The sequence below is a fragment of the Dermacentor albipictus genome, chromosome 1, assembly GCF_038994185.2.
Source record: "Dermacentor albipictus isolate Rhodes 1998 colony chromosome 1, USDA_Dalb.pri_finalv2, whole genome shotgun sequence".
NCBI classification, from domain to species: domain Eukaryota; kingdom Metazoa; phylum Arthropoda; class Arachnida; order Ixodida; family Ixodidae; genus Dermacentor; species Dermacentor albipictus.
In genome coordinates, this window is record NC_091821.1 from 13,361,889 (window position 1) to 13,376,799 (window position 14,911).

The window sequence follows — 14,911 nt, forward strand, 5'->3', positions numbered from 1 at the left end:
CTGTCATGACGTGTTTTTGGTTCTTGCAGTCGTTTCTGACGCGAAGACCCATGGTCTTCGAGATTCTACATAGAGGTAACCGTCACTGGGGATATTAGGACACCATCTACTGCTTCCGTCCTTAGGACGCAAAAGCACTGCCTGTAAGATTGATTAATTCCTGTTGCTGAGTAGGAACTGCTTGGGCCTGTTCAATTATTCGACAATGACGATCCCGAACTGCCCGAGGCGTTGAGTTCAGCCAACGAGTGTTGCATATGAAGCATCTCGGGAAGTCTGCAGGGTGACATGTTGAAGAGGCCCGCTGGACATGTGGCGGCTATGATATATTTCCAGCTCCTGAATTTGCTTCTGGAGCTTGCAAGACACCAAAGCGTGGCCTTGAAGATTTGACGTTTGGGGTTGTTGCTTCGAGGGGGCCGTCGGGGGGAGTTGTGATTCGGCCACTACCTATACCAATTACCATTGCCAAAAGTAGCCAGAAAGTAGCGAAGTCTCCAAGCACGATTTTCGGTCGCCAGGAGCACGACCTACTGAAACTCCAGACCTGCACAGATATCCGGCTTCTATGGTAGCCGCTTGCGCCCACTGTCGTTCAACCGTTGGCCGTTGGTGTCGCTTTTATAACCTGTTCGTGCTCCGCGGTATGTGGAGAGGTGTAATGGTTACAGGACTCACTTTTGGAAAGGCGGTTGTTTGCTTGAAATCGGGGGTACAATCGGGACTCGATGGCAACCAGAGGTCAGTGGGACGCCTCGCATTGGGCGCCGACGGGAAGACTACAAATGAAGCTGTGCAGGGTGATACGGGCTGGACAAGTTCTGAAGTTAGAGAAGCTCACAGTAAAATTGATTATGAAGAACTACTGAAGAATATGGAAGAAAGTAAATGGGCTGGGATAGTGTTGAGGCATTTGTACGGGAAAAACATTGATTCACAGTGGAGAAAAAGAACTACGAAGCTTACCAGCAAGTACGCGGCCTGTAGGGCGAGCAACACAGCAACAAAGAACGTCAAGTGGAAAGTTAGAGAGGCTGAAATAATCTCATGGGTGGCGGCAATGGAAAAGAAACCTGTCATGAGTAACTATTTAAGAGGACAAAACGAAATCAGGAAAGAAACAATTCATAACTCAAAGGGAAGCTCAATAATTTCCGAAGCGAGATCAGGATGCCTTAGAACACGCACCTATAAAGCGAGATATAAGAAGGAAGAAGAAGCATGTACTTGCTGCGGTAAAGCTAGGGAAACGACGGATCATGCTTTATTAGAATGTGAAGATATCTGCCCAGTGGTCGATTTGGGCATCGCTGGACTCCTTGAAGCCCTCAGATTCAGCGAGAGCGGGGGGAAGTAAACATGTCCGCAATAGAGATTAGTAAGAGGCGATTGGAAGATTGGTGGAATAGGGAAACGACAGAAAACGGAGACGTACAAAAACAAAGTTCACAATAGGGGTCAGAAAATTTGGTTGTGGGAATTCATCGTGCGTTTTTTTTTTTTTAAACCTAGGTAGGACATTGGTCAGTATAATAGAAAGAGCTTGCTGGCGCAACCCACCACCCCGTTCCAAAGGGGACGCTCATAACATCCATCCAACCATCCATTGTCTGCTACTCTACGGTTGACTGGTGCGGCTTGCTAGAAACCTTCTAGCCTCTATATTAGTACAGCGGCTGTTGTGTTGTGACGAACTGCTTGCTAGTTTATTTTTGCGAACACAGCAACAGTGATGCCAGAAGGCTTTGATCGATGAATTGGCTCCAAAAGTTGACTGCCCGAACCTGAAAAATGTCTGTGCGTGTAGTCCGCTGCTCTCTAAAATAGCGTTAAATAGCCGCTCCTATTGCCTCTTTCAGGCAGCAGCAAGGCGCACAGATCTTGCACATTATTATAAGTCACATTGTTTACAGAGTTCAAAGTACACAACAGTTTCATTGTACACGTTGTAAAGTTCGCTTCTGCGCTCTTTAGAAACTGGAAACAACCGTAACGTTCGACGACAGAACAGTTACCACTCATTTTAACTTTTTAAAGTTGTCCGCGAATACGTCGACAGTTCAAAAAGAGAATTATGCATACAGCTTCACTGCGTACGTATCTTTCGCACAACCGCTATGCTGCCGCCGTACAACGCAGAAAAGCTAGCTTTGCAGTTTGAAAAGAGTTTCGTGACACAAGGCCTGCAGTGCAGCACGTTTTAAAGCACCGGGATCACTTTTCCAAGCTTTCTACTGATCTAGACATCAAACAACATTTAAAAAAGCTATGCTCACCTTTCATTGAAACAGACTTGGTCAATCTATTGCACATATCGAGCGCAGGAATTACTTGTGAATACTTCTACCAGATCCTCTGTCTTTCACTGCGGCACACAGCAGTAATTCCTAATGCCATCTACGACATTAGGCCATCTGTGATCAACTCAAAAAAGCTAGATTATCCTATGTATATTTTAAAACACTATACTAATGGGCGACTTTAATGCCAAGGTAGGCAAGAAGCAGGCTGCAGACAAGGCAGTGGGGGAATATGACATAGGCACTAGGAATAGCAGGGGAGAGTTATTAGTAGAGTTTGCGGAACAGAATAATATGAGGATAATGAATACCTTCTTCCGCAAGCGGGATAGCCGAAAGTGGACGTGGAGGAGCCCGAACGGCGAGACTAGAAATGAAATAGACTTCATACTCTGCGCTAACCCTGGGATCATACAAGATGTGGATGTGCTCGGCAAGGTGCGCTGCAGTGACCACAGGATGGTAAGAACTCGAATTAGACTAGACCTGAGGAGGGAACGGAAGAAACTGGTACATAAGAAGCCGATTAATGAGTTAGCGGTAAGAGGGAAAATAGAGGAATTCCAGATCAAGCTACAGAACAGGTATTCGGCTTTAACTCAGGAATAAGAGGACCTTAGTGTTGAAACAATGAACGACAATCTTGTGGGCATCATTAAGGAGTGTGCAATGGAAGTCGGTGGTAACTCCGTTAGGCAGGATACCAGCAAACTATCGCAGGAGACGAAAGAACTGATCAAGAAACGCCAATGTATGAAAGCATCTAACCCTACAGCTAGAATAGAACTGGCAGAACTTTTGAAGTTAATCAACAAGCGTAAGACAGCTGACATAAGGAAGTATAATATGGAGAACTGAACATCAGAAACGGAGGAAGCCTAAAAACAGTGAAGAAGAAACTAGGAATTGGCAAGAATCAGATGTATGCGTTAAGAGACAAAGCCGGCAATATCATTACTAATATGGATGAGATAGTTCAAGTGGCTGAGGAATTCTATAGAGATTTATACAGTACCAGCGGCACCCACGACGATAATGGAAGAGAAAATAGTCTAGACGAATTCTAAATCCCAAAGGTAACGACGGAAGAAGTAAAGGAAGCCTTGGGAGATATGCAAAGGGGGAAGGCAGCTGGGGAGGATCAGGTAACAGCAGATTTGTTGAAGGATGGTGGACAGATTGTTCTAGAGAAACTGGCCACCCTGTATACGCAATGCCTCATGACCTCGAGCGTACCGGAATCTTGGAAGAACGCTAACATAATCCTAATCCATAAGAAAGGGGACGCCAAAGACTTGAAAAATTATAGACCGATCAGCTTACTGTCCGTTGCCTACAAACTATTTACTAAAGTAATCGCTAATAGAATCAGCAGCACCTTAGACTTCTGTCAAGCAAAGGACCAGGCAGGATTCCGTAAAGGCTACTCAACAATAGATCATATTCACACTATCAATCAGGTGATAGAGAAATGTGCGGAATATAACCAACCCTTATATATAGCTTTCATTGATTACGAGAAAGCGTTTGATTCTGTCGAAACCTCAGCAATCATGGAGGCATTACGGAATCAGGGTGTAGACGAGCCGTATGTAAAAATACTGAAAGATATCTATAGCGGCTCCACAGCCACCGTAGTCCTCCATAAAGAAAGCAACAAAATCACAATAAAGAAAGGCGTCAGACAGGGAGATACGGTCTCTCCAATGCTATTCACTGCATGTTTACAGGAGGTATTCAGAGACCTGGAGTTGGAAGAATTGGGGATAAAAGTTGATGGAGAATACCTTAGCAACTTGCAATTCGCTGATGATATTGCCTTGCTTAGTAACTCAGGAGACCAATTGCAATGCATGCTCACTGACCTGCAGAGGCAAAGCAGAAGGGTGGGTCTGAAAATTAATCTGCAGAAAACTAAAGTAATGTTTAACAGTCTCGGAAGAGAACAGCAGTTTACGATAGGTAGCGAGGCACTGGAAGTGGTAAGAGAATACATCTACTTAGGGCAGGTAGTGACCACGGATCCGGATCATGAGACTGAAATAACCAGAAGAATAAGAATGGGCTGGGATGCGTTTGGCAGGCATTCTCAAATCATGAACAGCAGGTTGCCACTATCCCTCAAAAGGAAAGTGTATAACAGCTGTGTGTTACCAGTACTCACATATGGGGCAGAAACCTGGAGGCTTACGAAAAGGGTTCTGCTGAAATTGAGGACGACATGCAACGAGCTATGGAAAGAAGCATGATAGGTGTAACGTTAAGGGATAAGAAAAGAGCAGATTGGGTGAGGGAACAAACACGAGTTAATGACATCTTAGTTGAAATCAAGAAAAAGAAATGGGCATGGGCAGGACATGTAATGAGGAGGGATGATAACCGATGGTCATTAAGGGTTACGGACTGGATCCCAAGGGAAGGGAAGCGTAGCAGGGGGCGGCAGAAAGTTAGGTGGGCGGATGAGATTAAGAAGTTTGCAGGCACGGCATGGGCACAATTAGTACGTGACCGGGGTTGTTGGAGAAATATGGGAGAGGCCTTTGCCCTGCAGTGGGCGTAACCAGGCTGATGATGATGATGATTTTAAAACAATTTTTCCAGTCTCTTACGGAGGCTAGGAAAGGGAAATTTATGCCGTCTAGCATTGCAGCTGCCACCTATGCTCGCTGTTTCCCTTCATCGCACCGCTCTTCCTCCTCTAATTTCACTATTCAAACGCAAAGCATTCGCTAATTTTTGTTTTCTTTTTACATTTGTGAACTTCATTTACAACCAATATCAGCACGAGCGCTAAACTGATCGCACAAGCAGACGACAGCGAACAGGCTATAACTGTGCTATAACTAGCACTACTCTGCTCGTACGCTCCGTCCCTAGCGGCAAACGGTGGCGAACTAGACCAGGCGTGCTGGAGCAGAGGGATCTGTGCAGGTTTGGAGTTCAGTAGGTCTTGGCCAGGTGCCTCTAAAGGTAGCGAATTTGGCGAGAAATCGCCAAATCTGGCAACTCTGAATTCACCTCCAATCTCGCTCTCACGAACTAAACTTATTTAATAAGCTCGCTACGCCGGTCGCTTTTCAGTTTTGTTTGAGGTCGTGCTCGTGCTTGCTCGAACCGCAGGTAATCTGCAACGGATTTATCGGTGCTCGGTTCCGGCTGTTCCCTATCCACGAAGAGCAAGGAGGTCACCTACTGCTACACGCCAGGCTGCAAGACCGGCTACCCTGGCCAGAGGGAGCATGAAGGACGCACACTGTCGCTCTTTAGAACACCAAAGGACGATAATCGCAATGGAAAAAGAACCTGCGCCGTAAAGACAAACATCTCACAGACGTCGGCGGTCTGCGAGAAGCACTTCGAGCCAAATCTTATTTTACGTGAGCATGTGCACGTAATGGACAGGAGGTAAGAATTCCACGCGGCAAACTGGCACTGCTCCCAGAGACTGTTCCGACATTTCTTCCCAATTTGCCGTTGTACCTTTCAAAGGAAGCCGGCCCTAAAAGATTTGGAAGTGCGCTTTTTCAACCTCTACAACCTCATTGATAAAATCTTGCCCGTTTCGGGATTCCAACAAGCTGTCTTCGTCAGAGGCCTATTTGCATGTGCCAACAAAAACAAGGCGGTGTCCATTGAACTTCCTGACCTCGAAACCATTGCAATCACATTAACTGTTTCGGGAAAAAAATGGTCAAGGCTTGATGAGCAAGGTTTTGACGACCTACTGTACGCAACCAACAAGCATCAATCAGCAATAATCCCTCTACCGTCTCATGAAATGCTCCTCTTGCAGCAACTGGCTTTCCGCCCGCTCTTACTTCCAAAGAGGGCATAAAGCTGCACGTCAACTCCATGAAATGCATCGCCGTGATCCTGTGCCAAGCAGATGTTTCCATCTTTTGCGAGGCAGTGGTCGGCATAAAGGAGTACAGTAGGAAGTACAGCCAACATGACAGACCACATCAAGGCTTCCACTCATGGCAGCACACATGAGACCGCCGTGAAAACGGTCTATAGAGCGCTCAAAATATTCACTGCAAGGGGCGTGAAGCATGCAAGTATTAAAATAATGACAATAACTATGATATGGGCCATGAACGCCTCTGCCTCCGTTAACTCGGTTATTTCACAAGGTTCGGTTCTGAGGCTGTTACATTTATTGATCTTCATAAACGATATCATTCAGGAGGGGTCATGCCAGTAAAAATGCATCTATTTGCAAATGATTGGATCCTATATAGTGAAATTCACAGCTATGATGATCAAAGTCCTAAAAAATCTTGGGACCAGACTCAACCTTTGCATTCTTTGTGGCAAATGCAAATTAGTTGCAACAGAACAGTAGCAATAACAGTAGGTCAAACACAGTCTTAGCTTCTAGTTACAAATACTTAAGGGTTGCTATTACATCTGATCTTCAACGGAACGATCGCGTAATTGCACAAAGATCATATAAAGCCTATACTTGAATATGCGGCTGTGGTATGAAATCCCCACACATGTACAAACTTGAAAATGTTAAGCAGAAGAAAGCCAGGTTTATTGGCAATTCCTAGTTAGAAAACATTGCCAAATTAAATTAACTCCAGGCTTGTAAACTTGCAAGTTTTGCAAACCTAGAGTGCCTACAAATAAGGCATTATCGTGAAAGGCTCGGTACCTTTCAAAAATATATTGTGATAAATTTGGAATTAGCAAACGCATGTATACCATATTTGTAACATTCTAGTACGCAGCTTTTCTGAATAAGAGGTGCGTTCACATTTGCATGTGTTACAATCATATCTAATTCTTCTCGAAATTCAAAAAGAAATAGGTTCTCGCTTAAAAAAAAAGAAAATATTCAATGCAAGGTAGCCAGCCACACTGCCATCGAGTGGGTCATCCGAAGAAAGCGACGCTCCGAGACATCACAAGGTGGCTCCGTTACAGTGTACTAGATAGGGGCAGTGTGTTCAGACGGCGCCGCGCGCCATGCACCGCTTTGAACGAGGAGGATACATAAAAATTGCTAGAGTGGAGAGGGCGCGCTCCGACCGCAGCCTCCGTCCGCCATCTTGCCAGAGGCAGAAAGCGCGCTCGGCTCCGGCGGCACCGGCTCGCGCTGCTGTTTTCGTGAGTTGGTCTGCAGTGCAAGTTGATGTGAGGGGCATGTAAACACCATCGATTTGATTATGGTTGCCTCTTGCGTTGCCTACGGATGTGCGAACAGGCTGAAGAAGGGTTGTGGCCTCACGTTTCACCTGTAAGTACTCGAGAACACGTTCATTGAGCCACTACGCTCGCGTTGCCGATGGATGTCAACTGATAAGTTGTGTGTGTGTGTACAACGACTAATAGTCCAGGAATTGCCGACAGGTTTCCAAAAGATCCGGAGCTGCGGAGCCTGTGGGAGCGGGCTGTTCGCCGTGAAAGGTGGCATGCGAAAGATGGAGATCGCCTTTGTTGTGTGCATTTCGCGCCGGAGTGCTTCGACCGCACCGGACAGACAACGCGACTGCGTGCGGGTAGTGTTCCTTCTGTGTTCCCTGCGTTTCCGGAGCATCTACAGAAGCCCGTGAGTATGTTGGAACGTCGCGCGTTGTAGTTGTGGCGGTCTCGTTTTCGTTGAGAAGAAGTGACCGTGATAAGCCGGATAAAAATCAACACTGTGTGCCCTGCCAGCTGCAAAAGCGAGAAATGCGACTGAGTTTCTCGAGCTCATTAGGCCGCGGATGTCGTTTTCAACTAATGTCATTAAATATACCATTGTCACAGCTAATGAAGGGCATTACCTTTGAATGACATTCTATGAAAATTACATCAAATTTGCCGTCTAGCAGGGTCGCCTCAGCTAGGCTGTAACCATGACCTTGGATAGAGACCGCCATTGCGCCTAGATTTTACACAGCTTCATTTTTTTTTCATTTTCATAGGATAAAAAGTACGAAAACTGCTACTCATAACCGTAGGCTGCAGATGCGGTTTCAGTCTGCAAATCTGTTCAGTAAGCGCGCGTCGGTGGTGATGTGAAGAGATCTAATTAATATGCAAGCTCAGATGCTAAACAGAATAAACAGGCTAATGATTTGAAAAGATGCTTAAGCGAAATTAGAAAATAATATACATCCACCTTTATGAAGCAGTAAGTTTTGGTAGCAAATGAGGCATAGCTTTACAACTGCTCTAATTTTTCTCTGACTTGAGACTCATCAGATGTACATATGGCGTCTATTTCAGGTGAAAAGGAAGCGTCCAGGCCGCAAGCATGAAGACACCCCAGCCAGTAACTGCTCACCGCAGCATGAAAAGTCTGAAGCTGAAGAAGAGCCACCTGTGCCTTCAACCACCAAACAATGGTACAAAGAAAAAGTCAGTGCCTCTGAGGAAGAAATAACTCAGCTAAAAAAGAAAATTAAAACTTTGCAGCAAACGAAGCGAAGACTCAAAAAGAGAAATGACACAGCGCAAGAAATTATCAAGGAAATCAGAGATCAAAAACTCCTTTCAGAAGAAGGATCGCAGGTGTGCACGTCTTCATTTTCAAGTGATATTCAGCAGCTTCTGAACAGAGCGGGCAACAAGCAAAAGGGTGTATACCCACCCGAGCTCCGCGCGTTCGTGCTGACGTTGCATTTTTATGCCCCGGCCGCGTATGACTGCGTCAGGTCCAAATTCAATGATGCCCTTCCTTCACAGCGGACACTTAGGCAATGGTATCGCTCAGTCCACGGAGCTTCTGGCTTTACAAATGAAGCATTTTGCTTCCTTCAAAAATTTACACAATCACGGAATGAGCCATTCTACTGCGCTCTGATCGTGGACGACATGGCCATAAGAAAACACGTAGAACTTGTTGGAAACAAAATTGTCGGGTATGTGGACTTTGGAACAGGGCTAGATGACGACAGTCTCCCTGAAGCGAGAAATGTGTGTGTGTACATGATTGTTGGTGTAAATGTCAGAATCAAGATGCCTGTCGCTTACTTTTCGATCGACACACTCGCTGGTGCCGAGAGGGCGGAGCTGACTAAGCAGTGCATTGACAATCTTGAGTCAGTGCAGGCTAATGTCATCTCTCTTACATTTGATGGTGCCACCTCTAACTTCACTATGGCGAAATGTTTAAGCGCTGAGCTTCTACCTTCTTCTCACCGGTTTTCTACAAGCTTTGTCAACCCTGCTGACTGCACCAAAAACATTCAGTTTATCTTAGATGCCTGTCACATGATTAAGCTTGTGCGGAACTCATTGGCAACTGTAAACCACCTTATTGACATGGAAGGAAATCACGTGAAGTGGGCTTATATACTGGCATTGGAGGCATTGCAACGTGGAGAAGGGTTGCGGCTTGGAAACAAGCTCACAAAGGTGCATGTCCAGTGGGAAAAGCAAAAAAATGAAAGTACGATATGCAGTACAAGCGTTGAGTGCTTCAGTTGCTGACGCCTTGGACTTCTGCGAACCAGTGCTCAAGCTGCCACAGTTCAAGGGTGCCACTGCAACAGCTAAGTTCATTAGGCTTTTTGATCGCTTGTTCGACATCATGAACTCTCGAAACCCACTTGCAAGGTCCTATAAGGCACCTCTTCGCAAGCAGAATGAAGCCCTCTGGAAGCTATTCTTTTCCGAGGCCCGTGCCTATATACAAGGGCTAAGAGATCCTGCAGGGCGTCCAGTAATAGAAGGGCTGAAGAAAACTGGGTTCGTTGGATTTTTGGTGTGCATGACCAGCACAGAAGAATTGTTCGATGAGCTTGTTCGCAAGGATCAGCTGAAATACTTGCTGACGCACAAGCTTAGCCAAGATCACGCCGAAAACTTCTTCGGGTCCATACGTGCACGAGGTGGTCATAACAACAACCCAACCGCTGCGCAGTTCATGGCTGCATACAAGCGTCTGTTGGTTCAGACAGAAGTGACTTCATCAAGCTCTGGAAACTGCTCCCAAGACATAGTCTCAATTCTAAATCCAACAACTACAGGAGCTTTGGTAGGTGAAAGGAGCATGCTTACTGATATGCGCAGGTCATCAATCCTGCAGGCCGACGACCACAACTATACCCATCGCATTGACTGCCCAGAAAGCCTGTCAGCTTTTGTCGGCGCTGTAGTGCCGTACATTGCAGGTTTCGTCGTTAAGAAAGTTCGTTCAACGGTAACATGTGAACTGTGCATCGCAGCCCTGCACTCGGATGAACTGGCACCTTTAATTAGGCAAAAGAGCCGCGGTGGACTTATTTCACCGTCACAAGACGTCGTTGGCCTGTGTGAAGCAGTTGAAAAGGGGCTGCGACGGCTACAGGCAGAATATGATACTATTAAAATGGTGACGGTAAGATCAAAACACCTCATCCTTGAAGTCCTGGGCACCTGCACAGAGAAAAACTGGTTCCAGAAACTGGAGGACCACATCCTTGATCTTGATCCACTTGATAACCATATTTATATCTTGTGCAAAAAAATCGCTGAAGAATATATAAAAGTGAGAATACACCACATGACGAAAGAACGAAACCGTGAACTGATCAAAAACAAAGTGAGACCACTTTTGTCGAGGGTGATTATTTTCAATCACCAGTAGGGTGTCTGTCATGGTGTTCTTGACTGTATGTCAAATTTTCTCCTTAATATCTGCTCATTTGAACTGCCTTCTGCATATCAGTTGGCTGCTGGTTGATGGTAAATAAACGACTACAACTAGAACCGCACATTTGCATTCCTTTCTAAATGTGAGCAGCTGCATCAGCAAAGCGAAAAAGTGCGAGCGCAGCTGCATTATGCTTTTCTCCTTAATATTTGCACAGTTACACTGCCTTTTACATGCCAGTTTTCTGCTAGCTGATGGAAAATAAATGTGTATAACTAGAACCACTCGTTTTTGTTGCTCTGTAAATGCGAGCAACGTCATCCGCAGCGCGGAAAAGCACGAGCGCGGCAGTGCTAAGCTTTTCTGCTTAATGTTTGAGCTGGCAAACTGCCTTGTACATGCCAGTTTCCCTTTGGTTGACGAAAAATAGACGTTTAATACTGGAACCGTTCGTTAGCGTTGCTTTGTAAACGCGCAAAAGGGCGGCTGCGCTATGCTTTTCTCCTTTATTTTTCCGCAGTTACATAGCCTTCTTCACGCCAGTTGGCTGCTACAGTTGATGGGAGATAACCGTTTACAACCAGAAGCACTTGTTTTCATTGGTTTCTGAATGCGAGCGCCTTCATGAGCAGCGCGAAAAAGTAGAGGCGCGGCTGCGCCGCTGCCTTTTGCCTCTGGTAAGATGGCCGCCGGCCGTTCGGCGCGGCTTCACCTTTGCCCATAGGCGCGTATAGGCGGCTTCCACTCCAGCAATTTTTATATATCCTCCTTGGCTTTGAAGCCGGGAGCGTAGACAGGTCCCGGATGTATGCGGCGGCGCTGCAGTCGCACGGGCTGTACGGACGCGTTCTCCGTGAGTTGCGGCCAGTTGCAGCGTGCTTGCCATGTGCTTGCTCTGAAGGGCTCTGAAGGAATTCCTCGAGTTTCTGTCTCGTTGGGAGTCACATGCAAAAGGATTGCCATTTGTTGGGCATGTTGGTAGCCTGACTTGGAAATCATATTTAGCGCCAGCGAACTAGGACAGAAGGGAAACGACACCACAATGCGCTAACTTCAACTTCATTTTCAGTAAACACCCGCCTATTTAACTGTGCATGGGTTAAATAGGTGGGTGTTTCCTGAAAATCAAGCTGTTGAAGTTAGCGCATTGTGGTGTCGTCTCCCTTATGTCCTTCTTCGCTGGCGCTAAATATGCTTTCCATTGCAAAAGGACTTTGCGGCTTGAGCCAGTCGACGGCAGATAGGCTCCGTGTGAAATTGTGCAGCACTTTGGCTCTGTTAGAATACTTGGAAGGAGAGGGTTTTAAATACCTATTGACATCTAGACTAAGCCAATAAAAGTTGGAGAACTTCTTGTGTGGTAGTCGTGCGGATCCAACGATCACCCAACGCCGTCTCAATTTTTGATTGTTGTGAATTGCCTTTTTATATATTGGCGAAGGCGATTCAAACAGGGAATACAGAAGTCAGTAAATATTTGGTATCGCTACTTCACTCACCTGATAATTCTGACAAGGAAGGGGACGTTTCGTAACAATTGACAAGTTAGTTTAAGCTGGAAATCTGACGCTGGTAGAGCAAAGGCTAAACAATACTCCGGCAGAGCACCGGGTTTATGTGGAGGAAAGGAGTGATAACCGCATCATCCATTATATATGGCAGGGTATGTCGCGCAGAAATTTTTTATTCGCAAGAAATGTGAGGACTGCCGCTCTCTTCTTTTGCAGAACTCTAGTGTCAGTAGCAGCCTCAAAATTCACGACATTTGTGACAGGGGTGGATTGCTGTATCCCTCCAAGTTGCTTTTCGAAGCACTAAAGAAACTTGAGGGAATAAATTTACAACCTTCTTCAACAAAAAGGAGCTTTGCAGCTACAGCATAGTTGATGTCATGATTCTAGTTAAAGCTTTAAATTTGGCTATATATATAGCTTAAAATTACATGCTGATAATTTCACATATCAACAGTTGTGCGTCTTTATGTCCTAACAAGGCTGCACTTTCACGTTAAAGGTGTTAATCAGTGAAGAGAAGCACCACGGAAAAAGAAATTGCACTTTATAGTTAGCTACACTGTTCTTAGCAGGCTGGTGCAACATATGCATGCGGACACTTCTCTGTGTTTTTCTTCTGAATGCACAACTTCTTCTGGTGCATTCAAAAAGCTAACTTTGTGAATATAATTAAAATGAATTAAGTAATTTATTTGCGCATTATAATTCCGCTGTAGGTCTCCGTTGTTTGGGTAGGAATGTACTTGCACTGTTTTTCTGTGTTTTGGCATGATGTGTGTAGTTTTGCAGAGAGAGAGAGAGAAATAACGTTTATTTGCACCCGCAAAAAGAGACCAGGGGTGCTATGCAGAATGCGTCGAGTTTCTCGTTCACCCGAGTTTTGCCCGAGTTTGCTCGACGGCAGTCAGTGAACGGAGATAGCGCGGAACGGGCCGAAGGTGCAGGCAAAAAAATATGTAGACAAGAAGTCGCGTATGACAACATGAGCGCTCCCTGCGCGGCACGCTGCTTCCACGTTTCAAGCGCAGAAGGCTGCACAACGAAACGCGCCAGCGCCGCGTATTGTTATCAACGGATTATCGCAACTTAGCGATACCGTGACTGCCCCGCTGTCTGTCAGCACACTTGCCGTGAGCCGTTTGCCACGCCTTTCCCGGGCGCGTCAAGGGCGTGCCTCATCTTTCGGGCGCTATCTATCTATCCTCCATCGAATGCGAACGGGGTACATGCGGCGCATTCTTGCACCTACACTTTCACTCAAACGAATACGTTAAAATACGACAAATAAAATAACGTACATTTTTATTTCTTTAGGTATCTGTTTTTCGTTTTCAATGCTAGAAATTTGTGATGACAAACAGAGATCGAGCAAATTATTAAATTTTGCACTTCTTGCCGTGAGTGGCGACAGGGAGGCGAAAGCTTAGAAGCGGTACATTGAAGCGGGTCGCACGCACGAGGGCGTTCATACGGTGATAAGTCGCCTAGGGGCGCTGCAGTGCTATTCTCAATAAAGTCGGTCATGATCCATGGAGGGTCATGGCCACTCTTTCTCTATTAGGAGAATAGAAACGCAGCGCCGCGGTACGGCTGTTCATCGCAGGCGCTTCACTAGGCTTTAAGGCCCCCGCTTTACCGACCAAAAACGACACAACAGCTGTCGCTGTAAAATGGCGGTATGTTATTTTAGAGTGCGTAGTGACGCAGTTCAGTGAAAATGTACCAGTTTATCTTTGTGCGCGAAGCCTCTGCGATACATTGCGAAACGTGCGTGCTTCCCCAGCGACAGAATTCATCGCTTGTCATCGCTTGCCCAGTGAAGGCGCCTCTGAGCGCATGTACGCAGTATATGAGTGTGTTGTGCAGTCGAAGGTACTTGCGGATTACCTCTGCTGGAGCCAGCAGCGATCGCAGATGGATATCGTAACGACACCGCAGCACTCGCATTTTGGCAGGTGAGGGCTCTTGTGTGCATTTATTAAATCAGATTTCGAACGGAGAGAGGTGTTGGAACTGTTGAGTGCGCAGTGCTTGTGATGAAGAAATGCCATTGCACTGGGCCTAGAAGAGCGAGCGATTCTCGGACGCTGATCGTGTTCACGACGTTGTGGCTCCGTTTCATCACCGATGACAGAGCAGCCATCTGAAACGACTGCTGCAATAAACACTTCTCAGCATCGTCGTCCCCCTCGACGCCTCGACGCCTTGCAAGCACCTACAGTGACGTGCCGATAATTATTTACTGTGCGCTACGCGCCGCAATGCAGGCAGTGAAACCGTGTTGTGCGGCCATCTCAGCCCGAGAGGATGTATGCCAGCGACAGTCAACGCTTTGTTTTCGATAGTGGTGCTCAATACATCATCGATGACAGTGCGTTGTGCGTGTTTTATGTCGGCGGTCAAGATTGTTGATGCCTCTCAGCTCGACACCGCGTCGCTGTTGCCGGAAGATAAGTTGGGCGTGGCCCAACTGTAGTGGGTGCGCGCGCAATAGTTGCATGCCTCGCGCGGGGCGTGACCTCTGGTTT

The 14,911-nt window shown here is 46.3% G+C and overlaps 1 protein-coding gene across 1 annotated transcript; it reads left to right on the top strand.

Annotated features, from left to right (window-relative positions):
* Positions 1–10,023: 10,023 nt before the first annotated feature.
* LOC135918204 (uncharacterized) lies at positions 10,024–10,921 on the top strand. The gene has a single exon (XM_065451886.2). It carries the CDS (start codon positions 10,162–10,164, stop codon positions 10,861–10,863), a length of 702 nt encoding a protein of 233 aa, XP_065307958.2. The 5' UTR covers positions 10,024–10,161; the 3' UTR covers positions 10,864–10,921.
* Positions 10,922–14,911: the final 3,990 nt, after the last annotated feature.